This window comes from Chiloscyllium punctatum, chromosome 46, assembly GCF_047496795.1.
Source record: "Chiloscyllium punctatum isolate Juve2018m chromosome 46, sChiPun1.3, whole genome shotgun sequence".
NCBI classification, from domain to species: domain Eukaryota; kingdom Metazoa; phylum Chordata; class Chondrichthyes; order Orectolobiformes; family Hemiscylliidae; genus Chiloscyllium; species Chiloscyllium punctatum.
In genome coordinates this window covers 41,032,024-41,052,552 of record NC_092784.1, presented here as the reverse complement: position 1 = coordinate 41,052,552, position 20,529 = coordinate 41,032,024, and the positions used below count along the sequence as shown (strand labels likewise).

Genomic DNA, 20,529 nt, shown 5'->3' with positions numbered 1-20,529 from the left:
ACCAGTGTTGGACTTGGGTGGACAAAGTCAGAACTCACATGATACCAGGTTACAGTCCAACAGGTTTATTTAAAATGGAAACTTTCGGAGTGCAGCTCCTTCATCACAAGTGCTCAGAAAGCTTGTGGTTTCAAAGAACCTGTTGGCCCATTAATATGTTCTTCTATTCCTTTCCCCATCTCATATGATTCGAATTATTAGTGAGTGTTGATACTGTGGATTCAAGAGGTGTAGTTTATCCTTGCTTTCTTTTAAGGAAGAAATTGAATGAGAGTCTGTAGGAAATTAAACAGTTTGTGAGGGCTTGGGTTTTATTTTAAATTGGAACAATAGAAGCAGTCTGACTGGGTGTGGATTAGAGTGGTGCTGGAAAAGCACAGCAGTTCAGGCAGCATCTGAGGAGCAGGAAAATCGACATTTCGGCCAAAAGCCTTTCATCAGGAATAGTGGCAGAGTGCCTGCAGGGTGGAGAGATAAATGAGAGGGTGGGGATGGGGAGAAAGTAGCATAGAGTGCAATAGGTGAATGGGGGTGGGGATGGGGATGGAGATGATAGGTCAGAGAGGAGGGTGGGAGAGGGTAGCAATGAGTACAATGGGTGAATGGGGGTGGGGATGAAGGTGATAGGTCAGAGAGGAGGGTGGAGTAGATAGGTGGAAGGGAAGATAGGCAGGTAGGAGAAGTCATCGGGACAGTGTTGAGCTGGGGGAAGGGGAAATAAGGAAACTCGTGAAGTCCACATTGATGCTCTTAGGTTGAAGTGTTCCGAGACGGAAGATGAGGCATTCTTCCTCCAGTCGGGTGGTGAGGGAGCGGCGGTGAAGGAGGCCCAGGACCTCCATGTCCTCGGCTGAGTGGGGCAGGGGAGTTGAAATGTTGGGCCACAGGGCGGTGTGGTTGATTGGTGCGGGTGTCCCAGAGATGTTCCCTAAAGCGCTCTGCTAGGAGGCGCCCAGTCTCCCCAATGTAGAGGAGACCGCATCAGGAGCAACGGATACGATAAATGATATTCATGGATGTGTGGGTAAAACTTTGAATGATGTGGAAAACTCCTTTGGGGCCTTGGATGGAGGTGAGGGAGGAGGTGTGGGTGCAGGTTTTGCAATTCCTGCGGTGGCAGGGGAAGGTGCCAGGATGGGAGGGTGGGTTGTTGGGGGGCGTGGACCTGAACAGGTAGTCACAGGGGGAATGGTCTTTGCGGAAGGTGGAAAGGGGTGGGGAGGGAAATATATTCCTGGTGGTGGGGTCCATTTGGAGGTGGCGAAAATGTCAGTGGATGATTTGGTTTATGTGAAGGTTGGTAGGGTGGAAGGTGAGCACCGGGGGTTCTGTCCTTGTTACGGTTGAAGGGGTGGGGTCTGAGGGTGGAGATGGATGAGATGCATTGGAGGGCATCTTCAACCATGTGGGAAGGGAAATTGCAGTCTCTAAAGAAAGAGGCCATCTGGTGTGTCCTATGGTGGCACTGGTCCTCCTGGGAGCAGATACGGTGGAGGTGGAGGAATTGGGAATACGGGATGGCATTTTTGCAAGAGGTAGGGTGGGAAGAGGTGTAATCCAGGTAGCTGTGGGAATTGGTGGGTTTGTAAAAAATGTTGGTATCAAGTCGGTTGTCATTAATGGAGATGGAGAGGTCCAGGAAGGGGAGGGAGGTGTCAGAGATGGTCCAGGTAAATTTAAGGTCAGGGTGGAATGTGTTGGTGAAATTGATGAATTGCTCAACCTCCTCGCGGGAGCACGAGGTGGCGCCAATGCAGTCATCAATGTAGCGGAGGAAGAGGTGGGGAGTGGTGTCAGTGTAACTACGGAAGATGGACTGTTCTACGTAGCCAACAAAGAGACAGGCATAGCTGGGGCCCATATGGGTGCTCATGGCTAGCCCTTTGGTCTGGAGGAAAAGGGAGGATTCAAAGGAGAAATTGTTAAGGGTGAGGACCAGTTCAGCCAAACGAATGAGAGTGTCGGTGGAAGGATACTGTTGGGGACGTCAGGAGAGGAAGAAATGGAGGGCTTGGAGGCCCTGGTCATGGCGAATGGAGGTGTAGAGGGATTGGATTCCACGATGAAGATGCGGCGTTGGGGGCCGGGGAAACGGAAGTCTTGGAGGAGATGAAGGGCGTGGGTGGTGTCTCAAACATATGTGGGGAGTTCCTGGACTGGGGGGTCAGTATTGAGGTAGGTGGAGATGAGTTTGGTGGGGCAGGAGCAGGCTGAGACAATGGATCGGCTGGGGTGGTCAGGCTTGTGGATCTTGGGAAGGAGGTAGAACCGGGCAGTGTGGAGTTCCCGGACTATGAGGTTGGAAGCTGTGGGTGGGAGATCTCCTGAGGTGATGAGGTTCTGTATGGTCTGGGAGATGGTTTGGTGATGGTGGGTGAGGTCATGGTCAAGGGGGCGGTAGGAGGAGGTGTCTCTGAGTTGGCATCTTGCTTCAGTGGTGTAGAGGTCAGTGCACCAGACTAACACTGCACCCCCTTTATCTGCTGGTTTGATGGTGAGGTTGAATCGGAGCAGAAGGATTGGAGGGCTACGCGTTGTGAGGGTGAGAGGTTGGAGCGGGGGAAGGGGGTAGACAGGTTGAGGCAGTTAATGTCTCGGCGGCAGTTGGAAATGAAGAAGTTGAGGCGGGTAATAGGCCAGCACGGGGTGTCCAGGTGGATGGAGTGTGTTGGAGGCGGGTGAAGGGGTCCTTGGAAGGTGGGCAGGAGTCCTGATTGTAAAAGCAAGCTCGGAGGCGGAGGTGGCAGAAGAAGTGTTCGACGTCACAGCGTGTATTAAATTCATTGATGCTTGGACAGAGGGGGATGAAGGTGAGTCCTTTGCTGAGGACTGATCGTTCATCCTCAGTGAGGGGGAGGTCTGGGGGGATGGTGAAAACTCAGCAGGGCGGGAGCTGGCACCTGGTGTGGGTGGGGAGCTGGGAGAGGGCGCGGAGCCTGTAACTGGAGTGGGTGTAGTAGTGGGGCGAATGGGGGTGGAGTCATGAGCAGAGGTGGTTTTCCCTCAGGGTTCTGGGGGGTGGGGATGTGACAGTGGGATCTGCGTGGGGAGGTGTCAGCAAGGATGCCTGCCTTGAAGAAGTTTTCCTCCTCTCTCTACAAGAATCTCAGGGAGTCCCTCTCCCACTGCAACTCCCAGGTTATTTCCTCTGCCCTGAAGCTCCCCACCCCCCATTCACCTGTTGTACTCTTTGCTACCTTCCCCCACCCTCCTCCCTGACCTATCACCTCCATCCCCACACCCATTCACCTATTGTACTCTAAGCTACTTTCTCCCCACCTCCACCCCCCTCTCATTTATCTCTCCACTCTGCAGGCACTCTGCCTCTATTCCTGATGAAAGGCTTTTGCCCAAAACGTCGATTTTCCTGCTCCTCAGATGCTGCCTGAACTGCTGTGCTTTTCCAGCACCACTCTAATCCAGAATCTGGTTTCCAGCATCTGCAGTCATTGTTTTTACCTGAATGGTAAAACTGGGATTTTTAGTGTTACAGACCAAGCCAGAGTCCCTCAAAACATTTTAAAAGGTAGCCCAGACCCTAACCTTTTTTGGCAGTGTATAGTGGATATTCCAGGAATGATGCAGCTGGTTAAACCACTCTGCTTTAAACAAAAGGTAATTGACCCAAAACATTAACTCTGATTTCTCTCTACAGATGCTGAACTTTTCCAGCAATTTCTTTTTTTGAATCTAATTTCTGAATTTGCCTCGTGCCATGTGGTGTGATTATGGGATGTTACTATGCTGGAAAAATTAATTAGTAATAGTACTGTATCTTTTGTTCTGTTAAGTTTTGGGTTGTTATTCTACTTCCTTCTTTTGATATGTTTTCACTCTAATTTATGAACAAAGTGTGTTTTGCTTTATATCTGATCGTTTGACCAATCGAATGTAACACCTTTTAAAATAAGGAAAAGTTAGAGTCTAGATTATCTTCTGAATATTTTGAAGGGTTTGGTCTGGTCCTTAACAGGTAATTGAGTGCAATTTGCTGAATTAGCATTGAGAAAATAAACAGCAGAATGCAGTAGTTCAAGAAGGCAGCTCAACAGTGCCTGCAACTGGGGATGGACAATAAATACTGGCCCGGTAAAAACAATGACTGCAGATGATGAAAACCAAATACTGGATTAGTGGTGCTGGAAGAGCACAGCAGTTCAGGCAGCATCCAACGAGCAGCGAAAACGACATTTCGGGCAAAAGCCCTTCATCAGGAATAAATACTGGCCCAGCCAGCCATGCCCAGATCCTGTGAGTGAATTAAGAAAAATCCGAGCACATCCAAATTGGAAAAGCTATTAGAAGGGTAAGTTGCCATTTTAAACAGTTTCAATTTGAAGGGAGGAATTTGTGCTTCTGTAGCATTTGTCACAACCAGCAGATACAACAGGGATGATTAAGAGGCTTTTAGATAAGCACATGATTATGCTAGGAATGAAGGGATATGGACCAAGGGCAGACAGAAGAGATTAGTTTAATTTGGCTTCACGTTCAACACAGCATCATAGGCTGAAGGGCCTGTTCCTGCACTGTACAGTTCTGTATTCTGTGTTAATCCCAGAATGTCTAAAAGCATTGTTTAGTGCCATAGAGATGGAGAGCATGGAAACAGACCCTTTGGTTCAACTCATCCATGCTGACTGGATATCCTAAATTAATCCAGTCCCATTTGCCAGCACCTGGCCCATATCTCGCCAAGCCTTTCCTATTCATGTACTTATCCAGATGCCTTTTAAATGTTGCAATTGTACCAGTCTCCACCACTTCCTCTGGCAATTCATTCATATACATCCCACCCTTTGCGTGAAAAAGTTGCCCCTTAGGTCCCTTTTAAATCTTCCCTGCTCACATTTAATCTATCCCCTCCAGTTTCTGGATTACTCCAACCCAGGAAAAGACCTTGTTTGTTTACCCTATCCATGCCTCTCATGATTTTATAAACCTCTATAAGGTCACCCCTTTGCTTTCAATGATCCAGGTAAAATAGCCCCAGCCTATTCAGCCTCTCCCTATAGCTCAAATGCTCCAACCCTGGGAACATCATTGTGCATCTTTTCTGAACCCTTTCAAGTTTCACAACAAGGGGGCAGCACGGTGGCTCAGTGGTTAGCACTGTTGCCTCACAGCACCAGGGTCCTGGGTTTGATTCCAACCTCGGGTGACTGTGTGGAGTTTGCACATTCTCCCCTTGTCTGCGTGGGTTTCCTCCGGGTGCTCCAGTTTCCTCCCACACTCCAAAGATGTGCAGGTTAGGTGAATTGCCCATGCTTAAATTGTCAATTAGATGCATTAGTCAGAGGGAAAAGGAGTTTGGGTGGGTTACTCTTCGGAGGGTTGGTGTGGACCTGTTGGACCAAAGGGCCTGTTTCCACACTGTAGGGAATCCAATCTAATCTAAAAACATGCTTCCTATAGGAGGGAGACCAGAATTGCACACAATATTCCAAAAGTGGTCTAACCAATGTTCTATACAGCCACAACATGACCTTCCCAACTCCTATAGCCAATGCTCTGACCAATAAAGGAAAACATACCAAACATTATCTTCACTACTCTCTCTACCTGAGACTCCACTTTCAAGGAGCTATGAACCTGCACTCCAAGGTCTCTTTGTTCAGCAACACTCTGAGGAGCCAAATGGCCTACATCTGTTCCTAATTCGTACACTCATATTTGGACAAGTACGTGGATGGGAAAGGTTTAGAGGGATATGGGCCAAATGCTGGCAAATGGGACCAATCGGACAAATAGGGCCAGGAGGGCTGTATCCATGCTGTATGAGTCTATCTGTAGAGGGAGAAACAGATATAATGTTTTGAGTCTAATATGGCTTCATTGGAACTCTTCCAGTTCCATGATTCATATCAGACTCAAAACACTAACTCTATTTCTCTCTCCATAGCTGCTGCCTGACCTGCTGAGTTTCTCCATCAATTTCTGGTTTTATTTTAAATGCATTTGATTCTGACTCAAAGTTGTACATTTTACAAGTTGAGCCACAGTTGCCACCTGGTGGGGTGAGGCTTATAACCAAAGCTGCTACATTTAAATTATCAATGTGAAATAGTGAGTTTAATGATAGACCAAGAAGTATAATGGTGAATTAAATAAATGGTGCACTCAATGTTTCCCTTCTGGAAATAAACAGAAGGTGATATATATAAATGATCTGGAAGAGGGCATTATTGGTCTGATCAGTAAGTTTGCAGTTGACACGAAGATTGGTGGCGTAGCAGAAAGCATAGGGGACTGTCAAAGAATATAGGAAAATATAGATAGACTGGAGAGTTGAGTGGAGAAATGGCAGATGGAGTTCAATCCAGGCAAATGTGAGGTAATGCATTTTGGGAAGTCTAATTCTAGAGTGAACTATACTGTAAACGGAAGAGCCTTGGAAAAAGTTGATGAGCAGAGAGATCTGGGAGTTCAGGTCCATTGTACCCTGAAGGTGGCTGCAGATGTAGATAGAGTGATCAAGAAGTCATATGGTATGCTTGCTTTCATTGGACGAGGTATTGAGTATAAGAGCTGGCAGGTCATGTTAAAATTGCACAAGACATTGGTTCAGCCACATTTAGAATAATGTGTACCGTTCTGGTCGCCACATTACCAAAAGCATGTGGACGCTTTGGAGAGGGTGCAGAGAAGGTTTATGAGGATGTTGCCTGGGATGGAAGGTGCTAGCTATGAAGAGAGGTTGAGTAGGTTAGGTTTCTTTTCATTAGAAAAAAGGAGATTGAGTGGTGAACCTGATTGAGGTCTACAACATCATGAAGGATATAGACAGGGTGGATAGAGATAAGCTTTTTCCCAGGGTCAGGGATTCAATAACGAGAGGTCACATGTTCAAGGTGAGAGGTGAAAAGTTTAAGGGGATACACACGGAAACTACTTCACACAGAGGGTGTTTGGAACGCATTGCCAACAGTGGTAGTAGAGGCAGGCACGGTAGATTCATTTAAGGTGTGTCAGGACAGATGCAGGAGTAGGTGGGGAGCAGAGGGATACAGATGCTTAGGATTTGGGCGACAGGTTTAGACAGTGGATTTGGAGCAGCTCAGGCTTGGAAAGCTGAAGGGCCTGTTCCTGGGCTGTAAACTTTCTTTATTCTTTGTTTTATAAAGATCAAGTTGATGGAAAAGTTTGCATAATGTGATGACAGCATTTAATTCAAACCTCAGTGTGAATCCACCCCCAAACCAATCCTCCCCTGTCAGCCTTCTAAAGGAACCATTCCCTCTATAACTCCATGGCCCATTCCATCATTGCCCCAACACCTAATCCCCCTGTTGGTCTGATCACAGGGGGTTTGAGACTTGCTGTTTTACCTTCTCCCTCCTCACTTACCTGGACTCAAAATGTTAACTCTGCTTTCTCTCCATGGGTGTTGCCAGACCTGCTGAGTTTGTCCAGTAGTTTCTGTTTTTGTTTGCCCCAATACTCTTGCCATGTGAAGGTGCAATTTACTTGTCTTTCTTTCCATCTAGTTCACTGTATTTGCAGCTCACAATGCAGTTTCCTGTTTGCTTTCATCCAGAACTTACCATTATTCTGATGGAAAAGCAAGGGCACAGTATCCCCGGAATGCTACCTCACAAAGAGCAGAAAGCGAACAGAAGCATTCTGAAGCGTTGGGAAACAGCTGCCCGTCCAAAGGTGACACTTCAGGATGTAAAACGTCGCCTGCCAATCAGAATAGAAAGAGTTGGGGTTTTTTTCCCTCAGTAGTTTCCTTCTCTATCTCCACCCTCCCAAACTTGCCCCCAGCATTCCTGTCACTCCCAGGCAAAACATAAGGTGGCCCCTGGTGTGTGACTCCCCCATCCCACTCCCCAACACTCCCAGAATCTCTGAATTGTTACAGTGCAACAAGAGGCCATTCAGCCAATCGTGCCCACACTGGTTTTATTACCTAGAGCCAATCTCCTGCCTCTTCCCCATATCTCTGGACATCATTTCTATGCAAGTAACTATCCAATGCCCTTTGAATGTTTCAATAGAACCTGCCTCCACCAGATTTCCTGGCAGTGCTTTCCAGGCCCTAACTACTCATTGGGTGAAAAGGTTTTTTTTCATATCAGCCTTGTTTCATTTGCACATTCCTTCAAGTCTATTGTTGTCTGCCCTCTTCTTTTTTATGTTTTAAATGCAGGAACAGCTGCCCCCTATTCTGTTCCCTTGTGATTTTGAAAACCTCTATCAACTCTCATCTGAACTGCCTTCTGTCCAAAAAGAACAGTCCCAACTTCTTCAATCTGTCCTCATCACTGGAGTTTCTCACTCCTGGAACCATTCAAGTAAGTCTCTTTTCCAACTCTCCCCAATTCATTCATGTCCTTCTTATAATGTGGCAGCTGCAACTGAACACAATCATCCAGCTGAGGTCATACAAGGCTGGAAAAACTTAGGTCGTTTTCTCTGGAGCAACGGAGTCGGAGGAGAGACCTTATGGAAGTCCATAAAATTATGAGGCGCATAGATGGGGTTGATGGTCAGAATCCTTTTTCTCCAGAGTTGAAATGTCTAATACTAGGGGGCATGCATTTAAGGTGAGAGGGGAAAATTCAATGAAGACATGGAGGTCAAGTTTTTTGCACAGGGAGTGGTAGGAGTCTGGAGCTTGCTACCAGTGGTGGTGGTGGAGGCAGCTATAACAGGAGTGTTTAAGGGGCGTTTAGATAAGCACATGAATAAGCAAGGAATGGAGGGATATGGACCCAAATGCAGGCAGAAGGGATTAGTTTAATTTGGTGTCAACATTGTGGGCTGAAGGACCCATCCCTATGCTGTGCAGTTCTATGTTAGTCCAATATCACTTCCTTACTCTTGTACTATATGCCCCTATTAATAAAGCTGAGAACTCTGCATGGTTTATCTACTACTCTCTCCATCTTCAATGATCTGTGTAGATAATACATCCAGGTCTCTACTGCACCCCCTTTAGAACTGTAACCCCTCTTTTATACTTCAATATTCTTCCTTCAAAAAGGGAGGCACAGTGGCTCAGTGATTAGCACTGCTGCCTCATGGTGCCAGGGATCCAGGTTCAATTTCTGATTTGGTGGCTGTGTGGAGTTTGCACGATCTCCCCATGTCTGCACGGGTTTCCTCCGGGTGCTCTGGTTTCCTCCCACAGTGCAAAGATATGCAGGTTAGCTAGGTTGGCCATACTGTAGTGTTCAGGGATGTACAGGCTAGATGGATTAGCCATGGGATAGGATGGGTCTGAATTGGATGCTCTTTGGAAGACTGCTGTGGACTCAATGTGCTGAATGGCCTGCTTCCACACTGTAGGAATTCTATGATTCTGTTCTATAACATGCATCATCTCAGACATCTCTGTATTGAATCTTATTCACCAACTATTCACCTACTGCACCAACTTGTCAATGTTTTTTTTGGAGTTCCGCACTATCCTCCTTACCACTAACAATGTTTCCAAGTTTATTCTCATCTGCAAACTTTGAAATTGTCCCGTGTGTCAAGATCCAGATTATCAATTACCATGTCACCCATCCCGCCACCAAAACACATGCACACTCCCAGTGTCTCTGTTGCTTCTGCAGGAGGCCATGTCTGCCTTTCCCTCCCAGCCCCTCTTGAGGGACATTACTGCTGATGATGCAGTGCTTGGGGCTTGGAAGTGTCATTGACATATGTGCAGATGCTTCCTGTGGCCTGTCCTGTCACGGTCATCTGAAAATCTGAAATGGAAACAGAACGTGCTGGAGAAACTCAGCAGGGGTGGCAGTGTCTGTGGATAAAGAAGGTAAGGTCTCATTGGAACATAGGGCTGCTCTCCCATTAGAGAGAGAGAGACGACTGATGGTGGTTTAACTTGAGAAGCAATTAATGTTGTGAGACTTCTTCAGAACCTTTATTTTTCATAGAATCATAGGATCCCTACAGTGTGGAAACAGACTATTTGGCCCAACAGATCCACACCAAACCTCTGAAGAGTAACCCACCTTGACCCATTGTCCGAGTCTACATTTCCCCTGACTAATGCACCTAACCTACACATCCCTGTACACTATGGGCAATTTAGCATGGCTAATTCACCTGACCTGCACATCTTTGGACTGTGGGAGGAAACCGGAGCTCCTGGAGGAAACCCACATAGACATGGGAAGAATGTGTAAACTCCACACAGACAGTCACCCAAGGCTGGATTCAAATCCGGGTTCCTGGCATTGTGAGGCAGCAGTGCTAAGGTCTCAGCCACTGTGCTCCCTCTCACCTTTTATTCTCCTAATAACATCTACTTCGAATCTCTACTGTGTGGAAACAGGCCATTCAGCCCATCAGGTCCACACTGACTCTCTGAAGAGGGTGGGAATCTCTGGGTGGATCCCACCCAGACCCAGCTCCAGCACCCTACCTTATCCCTGTAATTCTGCATTTCGCATGGCTAGTCCACCTATCCTGCACATCCTTGAACACTATAGGCAATTTAGTTCAGCCAATCCACCTAACCTGCACACCTTTGGACTGTGGGAGGAAATCGGAGCACCCAGAGGAAACCCACGCAGACAAGGGCAGAATGTGCAAACTCCACACAGACAGTCGCCCAAGGCTATCAGTTTTACTTGGCAATTCAAGAAGCAGGGAAATCTGTTTTGGAATTTTTGACGAGTTAAGATGACTAGCAGACTATGGGTAGAAACCTGAACACCCGGAGGAAACCCACACAGCCAGTCACCCGAAGGTGGAACCGAACCCAGGTCCCTGAGGCTGTGAGACAGCAGTGCCACTATGCTGCCCCATGATCTTCCCTTCTGTTTTATTTATTCCTCCCCACACTATAAAACCAATCTCTTTTATACTCCTTTCTTCACTAATAAAAAGTTATATTGGACCTGAAATGCTAAAAGTTTCTCTCAGAACTTTGTCCTTATTCAATCCAAATTGGTACAAGTAATTTGGAATAATGTGGTACAAACAAAAACAGTAAATGCTGGAGAAACTCAGCAAGTCTGCCAGTATCTGTGGAGAGAGAAATACAGTTAACATTTCAAGTTGTGACCCTTCTTCAGAATAGATAGCAGCTAGAAAAAGTTAATGTTTACACTATGAATGCGAGGGTTAAAGGCAAAAGGAGTCAGTCTACTTTTTCTGAAATAACTTTGGTATTCCATCACCAAGTCACCCTTTCTTTACATGTGCATAATACTTCACACTGATCCAACTCCCTCTGAGCCAGTTCTCAGAATGAACAGAATCTCTGACTTTCCTATTTATATAGAGGGAGGCACGGTAGCTCAGTAGTTAGCACTGCTGCCTTACAGTGCTAGGGACCCAGGTTCAATTCCAGCCTCAGGCGATTGTGTGGAGTTTGCAAATTCTGCTCATGTCTGCGTGGGTCTCCTCTGGGTGCTCTGGTTTCCACCCACAATCCAACAATGTGCAGGTCAGGTGAACTGGCCGTGCTTAAATTACCCTTAGTGTAGGTTACCTATCATTTACTCATTACTGCTCTATCTTCTGCATTAAAAAAAACAATTATTACTTAGCTATCATCAGTTTGGAGGAAGGGACACTGGACCTGAAACATTAACTCTGATTTCTCTCTGTAGGTGCTGCTAAGATTTTCCAGCAATTTCTGTTTTTGTCTGGGATGCTTCAGGATGGCCCAAGTAGAAAAACCCTCATCTTATGAATGAATACATTTCAAAAACGCTTTTGCCAAAGATCTGGAGAAAAGGATGGGGCATATGGTCACATCAATTAGAACAGATTAGAGTCCGAAGGCAATAATAACCATCATGTGAATACATGGCTCAATTTAAGAACACAGCTATAATGAGTTAATATTCTCTCCAATAACTGTTATAAATAGAGGTGATGACAGGATATCGGCCTCTGTGGAGTTATTTCAATGGGAATAAGAGAAAAGCGCTCTCTGGAAGAAATTTGTTCGCAAGTCATCTTTGAGTTAGATTAGATTAGATTACCTACAGTGTGGAAACAGGCCCTTCGGCCCAACAAGTCCACACCAACCCTCTGAAGAGTAACCTATCCAGACCCTTTTCCCTCTGACGCACCTAACCTATGGGCAATTTAGATTAGATTAGTTACAATGTGGAAACAGGCCCTTCAGCCCAACAAGTCCACACCGACCTGCCGAAGTGGGTTCATCCAGACCCATTCCCCTACATTTCACCTTTTACCTAACGCTACAGGCAATTTAGCATGGCCAATTCACCTAACCTGCACATCTTTGGACTGTGGGAGGAAACCAGAGCACCCGGAGGAAACCCATGCAGACATGGGCAGAACGTGCAAACTCCACACAGACAGTCACCCAAGGCTGGAATCGAACCTGGGACCCTGGTGCAGTGAGGCAGCAGTGCTAACCACTGAACCACCATGCCGCCCCTATCCATTTCAGGCATTATTTGGGAATTATTCCCTTATTTGGGAAACTTGACTAGTTCAATCCTGCCGTAGAAGACTGGGCCCAGTATGTAGAAAGAATACATTATTTTTTCCAGGCAAATGACATTGGGGCAGATGAAAAGCAATGAGTAATTTTCCTGACAGCTTGTTGACCCGCTGCTTTTTTGGTTATTAGGAGCCTAACTTTCCTTGAGGCACCAGATGATAAAACTTTCCAAGAATTGGAGGACAAATTTAGTCAAGAAATATTATGACCCCCAAACCTCCTCTAATTCTGATTGCTCTGTTTTACTTGGCAATTCAAGAACCAGGGGAATCTGTTTTGGAATTTTTGATGAGTTAAGATTACTAGCAGAGGCATGTGACTTTGGCTTAACACTTAATGAGATGCGGAGACACCATTTGGTATGTTGGGTTAATGATGTAGCCATGCAAAAGCTGAAGCCCAACTGGACTTCAAACAGAACAAACTGACTTTATCATTGGAAAAAGCGGCAAGTGGAGCAAATGAGTTGCAGAGTATTCAAATGGAAGTGGACACCTCAGCAGTCCTATTGAGCTTGGGGGAAGGCAATTGCATAGTGCCACTCAGGACATGTCCTGAACAGAAGGACTCTAGGTCAGTCCACAGCAAAACCCCAAAACAAAGCCAAGCCTCGGCCAAATGGGTTATGTTTTCTTCAGGATCTGAGCTGGTAAGCCATTGTAGTTGCTGCTGGCATATGGTCTTGAGCCACCAGACGGAAATTGAGTAAGAGAACTCATAGGGTTGTATCCAGGAGATGCAAACCTTAGGAAGTCCACCTGTAGTTGGTTTGGAAAATAAAATTGCTTAGCAATGTCCAAATCAGAACAAATCAAAATAAACACCTGGTTAAGTGGTCACCTGGTTCTGATGGAGTTCAATACTCTCGCAGCCGTTTCAGTAGTCGCAGAACCAGTCTTTAACAAAATTCACTCTGTACTCCAACCCTTAAGTTTGCACAAGACCTTGGCTATACTGAAAACCTATCCCAGGGAACCATTACAGATTAAGGGTACAACTTCAGTTCTGGTCTCTTATGAGAAGCAGCTGGTTCAGTTCCCACTGAATTTAGTAAAAGGCTCGGGCCCAAGCTTGATGGGGTGAAATTGGTTGAGAAAGATTAATCTAGATTGGCTGAACATTTTTCACTTAGAAAATGGCTGTCTGAGTGAAGTCCCAATTAAATAACCAGAGGCTTTTCAGGAAGGTCCAGGGACTATCAGAGCAGCCAAGGCCACCTTGCATGTTGGCCAGGAAGCAATTCCACGATAGCGCAAGGGCAACCAGTACCATTTGCCTCATGGGCAAAAGTAGAGGCTGAAATCGCTGGAAAGCAAAGCAATCATCGAACTACTCCAGTTTGCGGAATGGGCAGCACAGGTTGTACCTACTGAGAGTCCCAACAAGTCAGTTCACCTTATGAAGATTTTAAACAAACAGCTTTTTTGCAGCTGGATAAATATTCAATTCCTCACATTGAGGATTTAAACACCAAGCTGGCAGGGAAGCTGTCCTTCAGAAAGCTAGACGTGAGCCGTATGATTGCAGTTAGGTGACTATTCCCAGAAGTATGCTACAATTAGTACCCATAAGAGTTTGTATTGATATACGAGACTGTGGTTTGGGATATCGTTAGCCTCTGTGCAGTTTTTAAGGTGATGACGGAGAACATTGTACAAGGTCAGGTTGTCATTTATTGCAATGATGTACTAATAACAGGAAAGACCAATAAGGAGCACTTCAAGAATGTTTCTTTTATGTTAAGCCTGTCATTCCTGGGATAATTCCTGTGAACCTCCTCTGGACCCACTCCAGGGCCAATATATCTTTCCTGAAATATGGGGCCCAAAATAGCACACAATACTCTAAATATGGTCTGATCAAAACTTTATAAAGCCTCAAAAGAACATTCATGCTTATATATTCTACTCTACTTGAGGTAGATCATAGAAAAGTACAGCACAGAACAAGCCCTTTGGCCCACAATGTTGTGCCGAGATTTAATCTTAGTGTAAAATATAGTAACAACCTATGCACCCCTCAACTCACTGCTATCCATGTCCATGTCCAGCAGTCACTTAAATGTACCCAATGACTCTGCTTCATGCATTCACAACTCTCTGTGCAAAAAACCTACCTCTGACGTCTCCTTTGTACCTTCCTCCTAATATCTTCAACCTATGACCTCTCGTACCAGTCAATCCTGCCCTGGGGAAAAAATTTCTGGCTATTGACTCTATCTATTCCTCTCATTATTTTGTACACAGATGATTGACAATATTGTATTTGCCTTCCTAACTACTTTACCTTAAGAGAACCTGAACTAGGACACCCAGGTCCCTTTGCAGTTCTGATTTCTGAATTTCTCCCAATTTGACCCTACAGCCAATGGAAGTTGAATTTTTTTTTGCAATATTCCAATTTTTATTATAACGCTTAATGTTGCATTATTTGTTTGAAGCATTATTTAAAATTTTCCAAAATTCCCAAAGATGTGCAGGTTAGTTGAATTGGACGTGCTAAATTGCCCACATGTTTAGGGATGTGTAGGTTAAGTGCACTAGTCAGGGTTTTGGGGATGGGTCTGGGAAGGATACTCTTTGGAGGATCAGTGGGGACACGTTAGGCCAAATGACCTGTTTCCATATAGTAGGGAGTCTATGTTTCTAATGTTTCAGCTTTAAAAAAAATCAAAGGCCACTCATCACATCAACCCAATCCTCCTCCCGTTTTCCAACTGACCACCATGCTGTACAACCCCGCCCATATTTTGGGCCGGGCGAGTTCTCATTGGCTGATACGACACACCAGTCCCGCACCTTTGCCCAGCGGCCGGCGCCGAGTGGTCCGAATTGGAGGAGGCGGGACAAGGAGGCTATCCTCGCATTTCATTGGCTGTAAATCTGGGCTCTTGGCCGGGATTGGCTTAACGCTGTTCACTGTCCCGCGCCCACATTGGATTAGATTGGAGACCCCGCCCACTGTCATCACGTGGATGCCGAAGTTCGTTAGGCGGGTTGTTGTTGCAAGCGCGAGAGAGGGAGCGAGTGCGGGAAGCAGACATGAAGCATTATGAGGTGAGTGAGGAGCTGGGCGGCGGGTGCAGCGCCTGTGGGGAGTGGAGACTGAGCCTTTGAGCTGGACCGGGTTGTTTGTTTGTGAGGAGGAGGAGGGTTAATACCTCGCTGCCGGCCCGGCATAATTAGTACAGCGCCTGCGCAAGGCATCAGCCCTGGCCTCTGCTGGAAACCGCGCAGGCGCATATCTGGCTAGAGGGGTTAACGGTGTCTCAGCACGCATGCGTATAGATGGCTGGCCCTCGCCACGCATGCGTATCACCTCGTTGTCCTCATCCCAACCTCCCCCCGGGTATGAAGATAAGGAATGGATGTGGGACCTATTTGGGACAGAGAAAAGGAGAGCTCTGGTTCTGATAGGAATGTACATTCCACAATTAATATGCACGCAGTGTAGCCAATTGAACCCTTTTGTATGGCAAAAGTGAGGGCTGCAGATCAGAGTCTAGATCAGAGTGGTGCTGGAAAAGCGCAGCAGGTCAGGCAGCATCTGAGGAGCAGGAAAATTGACGTTTCGGGCAAAAGCCCTTCATCCAAACTGTTTGTATGATTTGTGCAGCAGTCCCTCTTCTGCAACTACACTGGCACCATCCCTCACCTCTCTCTGTTGCATTGATGACTGTGTCTGTGCTGCCTCAAGCTCTCTTGAGGAGATTGGACAGTTCATCAGCTTTGCAAACAGCTTCCACCCTGACTTCAGATTCACCTCTACCGTTTCTGACACCTGCCTTCTCTTCCTGGAGCTTTCTGCTGCCATCTCCAGAAAACAACTTAACACTGACATCCATTTCAAAACCACTGACTCCCACAGCTACCTCAACTACAAAAATGTGAACCCAATTCCTCTGCCATATCTGCTCACAGGGTGAGATGTTCCACTGTCGGACATCCTATATTATCCAACTTTAGGGACCGTAACTGCTACTCCTCTGTGATCAATGATGTTTTTAATTGCATCTCTCCCATTTACCACATTTCTGCACTCAAGCTCCCTATCCCCTATAATAAGGATAGAGTCACTCTGGTCCTCGCCTATTACTCCATCAATTTCAAAATCCAATACATCATCCTCTACATCGAGCATTTCTTCCGCCGCCTTCGCCTCCGTGCCTACTTCTTCCACCAGGACTCCCGCCCACCCTCTGACGACCCCCTTCTCCCGCCTCCAATACACCCTATCCACCTGGACACCCCGTGCTGCCCTCTTATCCGCCCTCGATCTCTTCATATCCAACTGCTGCCGTGACATTGACAGCCTCAACCTGTCCACCCCTCTCACCCACTCCAACCTCTCACCCTCTCAACGCGCAGCCCTCCACTCCCTCCCCAACCTCACCATCAAACCAGCAGACAAGGGAGGCACAGTGATAGTTTGGCGCACCAATCTTTACACTGCTGTCCAACTCGTGGACACCTCCTCCTACTGCCCCCTTGATCATGACCCCACCTCCCACCACCAAACCATCATCTCCCAGACCATCCATAACCTCATCACCTCAGATCTCCCATCCACCGCCTCCAACCTCATAGTCCCACAACCCCGCACCGCCCGTTACTACCTCCTGCCCAAAATCCACAAACCCGACTGCCCCGGCCGACCCATTGCCTCAGCCTGTTCCTGCCCCACTAAACTCATCTCTGCATACCTCGACACTGTCTGTCCCCCTTAGTCCAAGAACTCCCCACTTACGTTCGGGACACCACCCATGCCCTCCACCTCCTCCATGATTTTCGCTTCCCCGGCCCCAATGCCTTATCTTCACAAAGGACATCCAGTCCCTATACACTTCCATCCGCCATCACGAAGGCCTCCAAGCCCTCTGCTTCTTCCTCTCCCGCCAACCCAACCAGTACCCTTCCACTGACACCGTCCTTCGACTGACTGAACTGGTCCTCACTGTTAACAACTTCTCCTTCCAATCCTCCCACTTCCTCCAAACCAAAGGAGTAGCCATGGGCACCCGCATGGGCCCCAGCTATGCCTGCCTCTTCGTCGGATATGTGGAACAGTCCATCTTCCACAGCTACACTGGCACCACCCCCCACCTTTTCCTCCATTACATTGATAATTGTATTGGCGCTACCTTGTGCTCCCACGAGGAGGTTGAACAGTTCATCCTCTTTACTGACACTTTCCATCCTGACCTCAAATTTACCTGGACCGTCTCAGACTCCTCCTTCCCCTTCCTAGAACTCTCCATTTCTATCTCGAGCGACCAACTCAACACCGACATTTACTACAAACCGACTGACTCCCACAGCTATCTAGATTACACCTGCACCCTGTAAAAACGCCATCCCATATTCCCAATTCCTTCGCCTCTGCCGCATCTGCTCCCAGGAGGACCAATTCCTCTACTGAACAACCCAAATTGCCTCCTTCTTCAAAGACCGCAATTTCCCCTCCGATGTGGTTGACAATGCTCTCCACCGCATCTCCTCCACTTCGCGCACCTCTGCCCTTGAGCCCCGCCCCTCCAATCGCCACCAGGACCCCACTGGTCCTCACCTTCCATCCCACCAACCTCCGGATACATCGTATCATCCTCTGTCATTTTTGCCACCAGGGATAAATTTCCCTCCCCACCCCAATCAGCGTTCCGGAGAGACCATTCCCTCCGTGACTCCCTCGTCAGGTCCACAACCCCCCCACCAACCCAACCTCCACTCCCGGCATTTTAGCATGCAACCGCAAGAAGTGCAAAACTTGTGCCCACACCTCCCCCCTCACCTACCTCCAAGGTCCCAATGTCCATATCCATTGCAAATTCACCTGCACCTCCACACACATCATTTACTGTATCCGCTGCACCTGATGTGGCCTCCTCTACATTGGGGAGAAAGGCCGCCTACTTGCGGAACATTTCAGGGAACACCTCTGGGACACCCGCACCAACCAACCCAACCGCTTTGTGGCTGAACACTTTAACTCCCCCTCCCACTCCACCAAGGACATGCAGGTCCTTGGCCGCCTCCATCGCCAAACCCTGGCCACACGACGCCTGGAGGAAGAGCGCCTCATCTTCCGCCTAGGAACCTTCCAGCTACACGGGATGAATGTAGATTTTCTCCAGCTTCCTCATTTCCCCTCCCCCCACGTTATCTCAGTTCCAACCCCTGGATTCAGCACCGCCCTCTTGACCTGCAATCATCTTCTCGACCTCTCCGCCCTCACCCTCACCTCCTTCCACCTATCGTATTCCCAGCGTCCCTCCCTCAAATTCCTGCCTTTTATCTCCGCGCACTTGGCACACCAGCCTCATTCCTGAAGAAGGGCATATGTCCAAAACGTCGACTCTCCTGCTCCTCGGATGCTGCCTGGCCTGCTGTGTTTTTCCAGCACCACACTTTTCAACTCTGGGTCCAGCATCTGCAGTCCTCACTTTCCCCATCATCCTCCACCACATTCGTCACCTACAATCAGACTCCACCTCCAAAACGATATTTCCTTCCCCACCCATATCTCATTTCCATAGTGACCGTTCACACTGCAACTCCCTTGTCAGCTCTACACTCTCACCAACCTGTCCCTGCACCTCCCCTTTCCACTCTGTGCAAACAATCCTTTCAGATCAGAGTTTCACCTGCATGTCTTTCAACCTGGTCTATTGTATCCATTGCTTCTGGTCTCCTATTTTGGGGAGACTGAAGGCAGATTTGGAGTCCAGTTTACAGAGCACCTACGCTCTACAAGTACCAATCAACATGACCTCGCGGTTGCCATCCACTTCAACTTCTCCTCCCACTCCCCTGGTGATATGTCCATTCTAGGCCTCCTCCACCCTGAGGTGAAATGCAAACTGGAGGAACAAGATCTTCTATTTTGGCTCAGGAGTTTACAGTCCAATGGCCTCAATATAGAGTTTACCACACTATAGAGTATCTCACACTCCCAGCCTCATTCCATGTCCTGACCTAACCTGTCCATCTTAGTATTCACTTATCCACTCCACACCTCCCCACTAACGCATCACGATTACTCCCGACCTGCATCCACCTATCATCAACACACCTACCCTTTCCCAGTGCCACCCCACATCCCTCTGTTTATTTCTGGGTTCCCTTCCACCTCCCAAGTCCTGATGAAGGATTCTAGCCTGAAACGTTGACTTTCCTGCTCCTCTGATGCTATCTGACCTGCTGTGCTTCTTCAGTTTTACATCAATTGACTTTGGCTTCCAGCATTTATAGTCTTTACTGTCTCCAGGTAGCCCATTTGCTGCTGTACATCAGCATGAACTAAAATTATTTCACACACTTACAGCATGTTGTTCTTTCTCTCTCCTGTTGGTTGGTGTCTCCTCATTCACCTGAGTTGCCTTTCTTTGTACCAGAGTCATGATTGTGAAATATCAACTGGCAGTTTGATAGTGGAAGGCCTTGCAGCTGTACTTTGCACTGTTATTGCTCAACTGACCATGCAAGTTTTCATTGCCTGGGGGGAAGAAAAAGACTTGATTGTGAAATATATTTCACAATCTTTTTACACTCAAGTACTTTCTTTTACCATTGCATTGCTGTGGAAGAAAATGTGGCAGCCAATTTCTGCATAGCAGAATTCCCTAGATAGCAAATGTAATAACTGATCAGATAATGTGATGCAAGTAATGGTTTTTTAGGAAACTAGCAGACTACCCTGCTAACAACTTATGCTCAGATCAGTGCCTCTATTTTTGGATGCAACATTAAAAAAAAAGCACCTGAATTGAAGAATCTACTTTGTGTTCAGACCTACTAATGTGGCTGAACCTCGGCTGACACTGGATTAGGAGAGGGCTGCAGGGTTTTGACAGATTTCCATAATTTAGAAATTTTTTAAGGACCATTGTAACAACCTGGATAATTAGAGCATACTGCATTGTCAGAGGAGCTGTCTTTTTGATTGAATCTATCTTGATGCCATAGCCAGTCGTTTATGTTGTTCAGCCAATATTCCTCCCTCAACCGATGTTACCAAAAGGCAACTGATTTATTTCATTTTTCTATCTTTGATCTTGCAGTGCCTATGTGTGGTAGTAGTGTAACCAT

At 47.0% G+C, this 20,529-nt stretch overlaps 1 protein-coding gene across 1 annotated transcript in view; it reads left to right on the top strand.

The window, feature by feature from the left end:
• Positions 1–15,393: 15,393 nt before the first annotated feature.
• The window catches only part of tecrb (trans-2,3-enoyl-CoA reductase b), a 99,088-nt gene continuing 93,952 nt past the window's right edge, over positions 15,394–20,529 (top strand). The window contains exon 1 of the mRNA XM_072564071.1: positions 15,394–15,501. Coding sequence (XP_072420172.1) covers positions 15,487–15,501 — 15 coding nt within the window. The 5' untranslated portion in view covers positions 15,394–15,486. The remainder of the gene's footprint in view (positions 15,502–20,529) is intronic.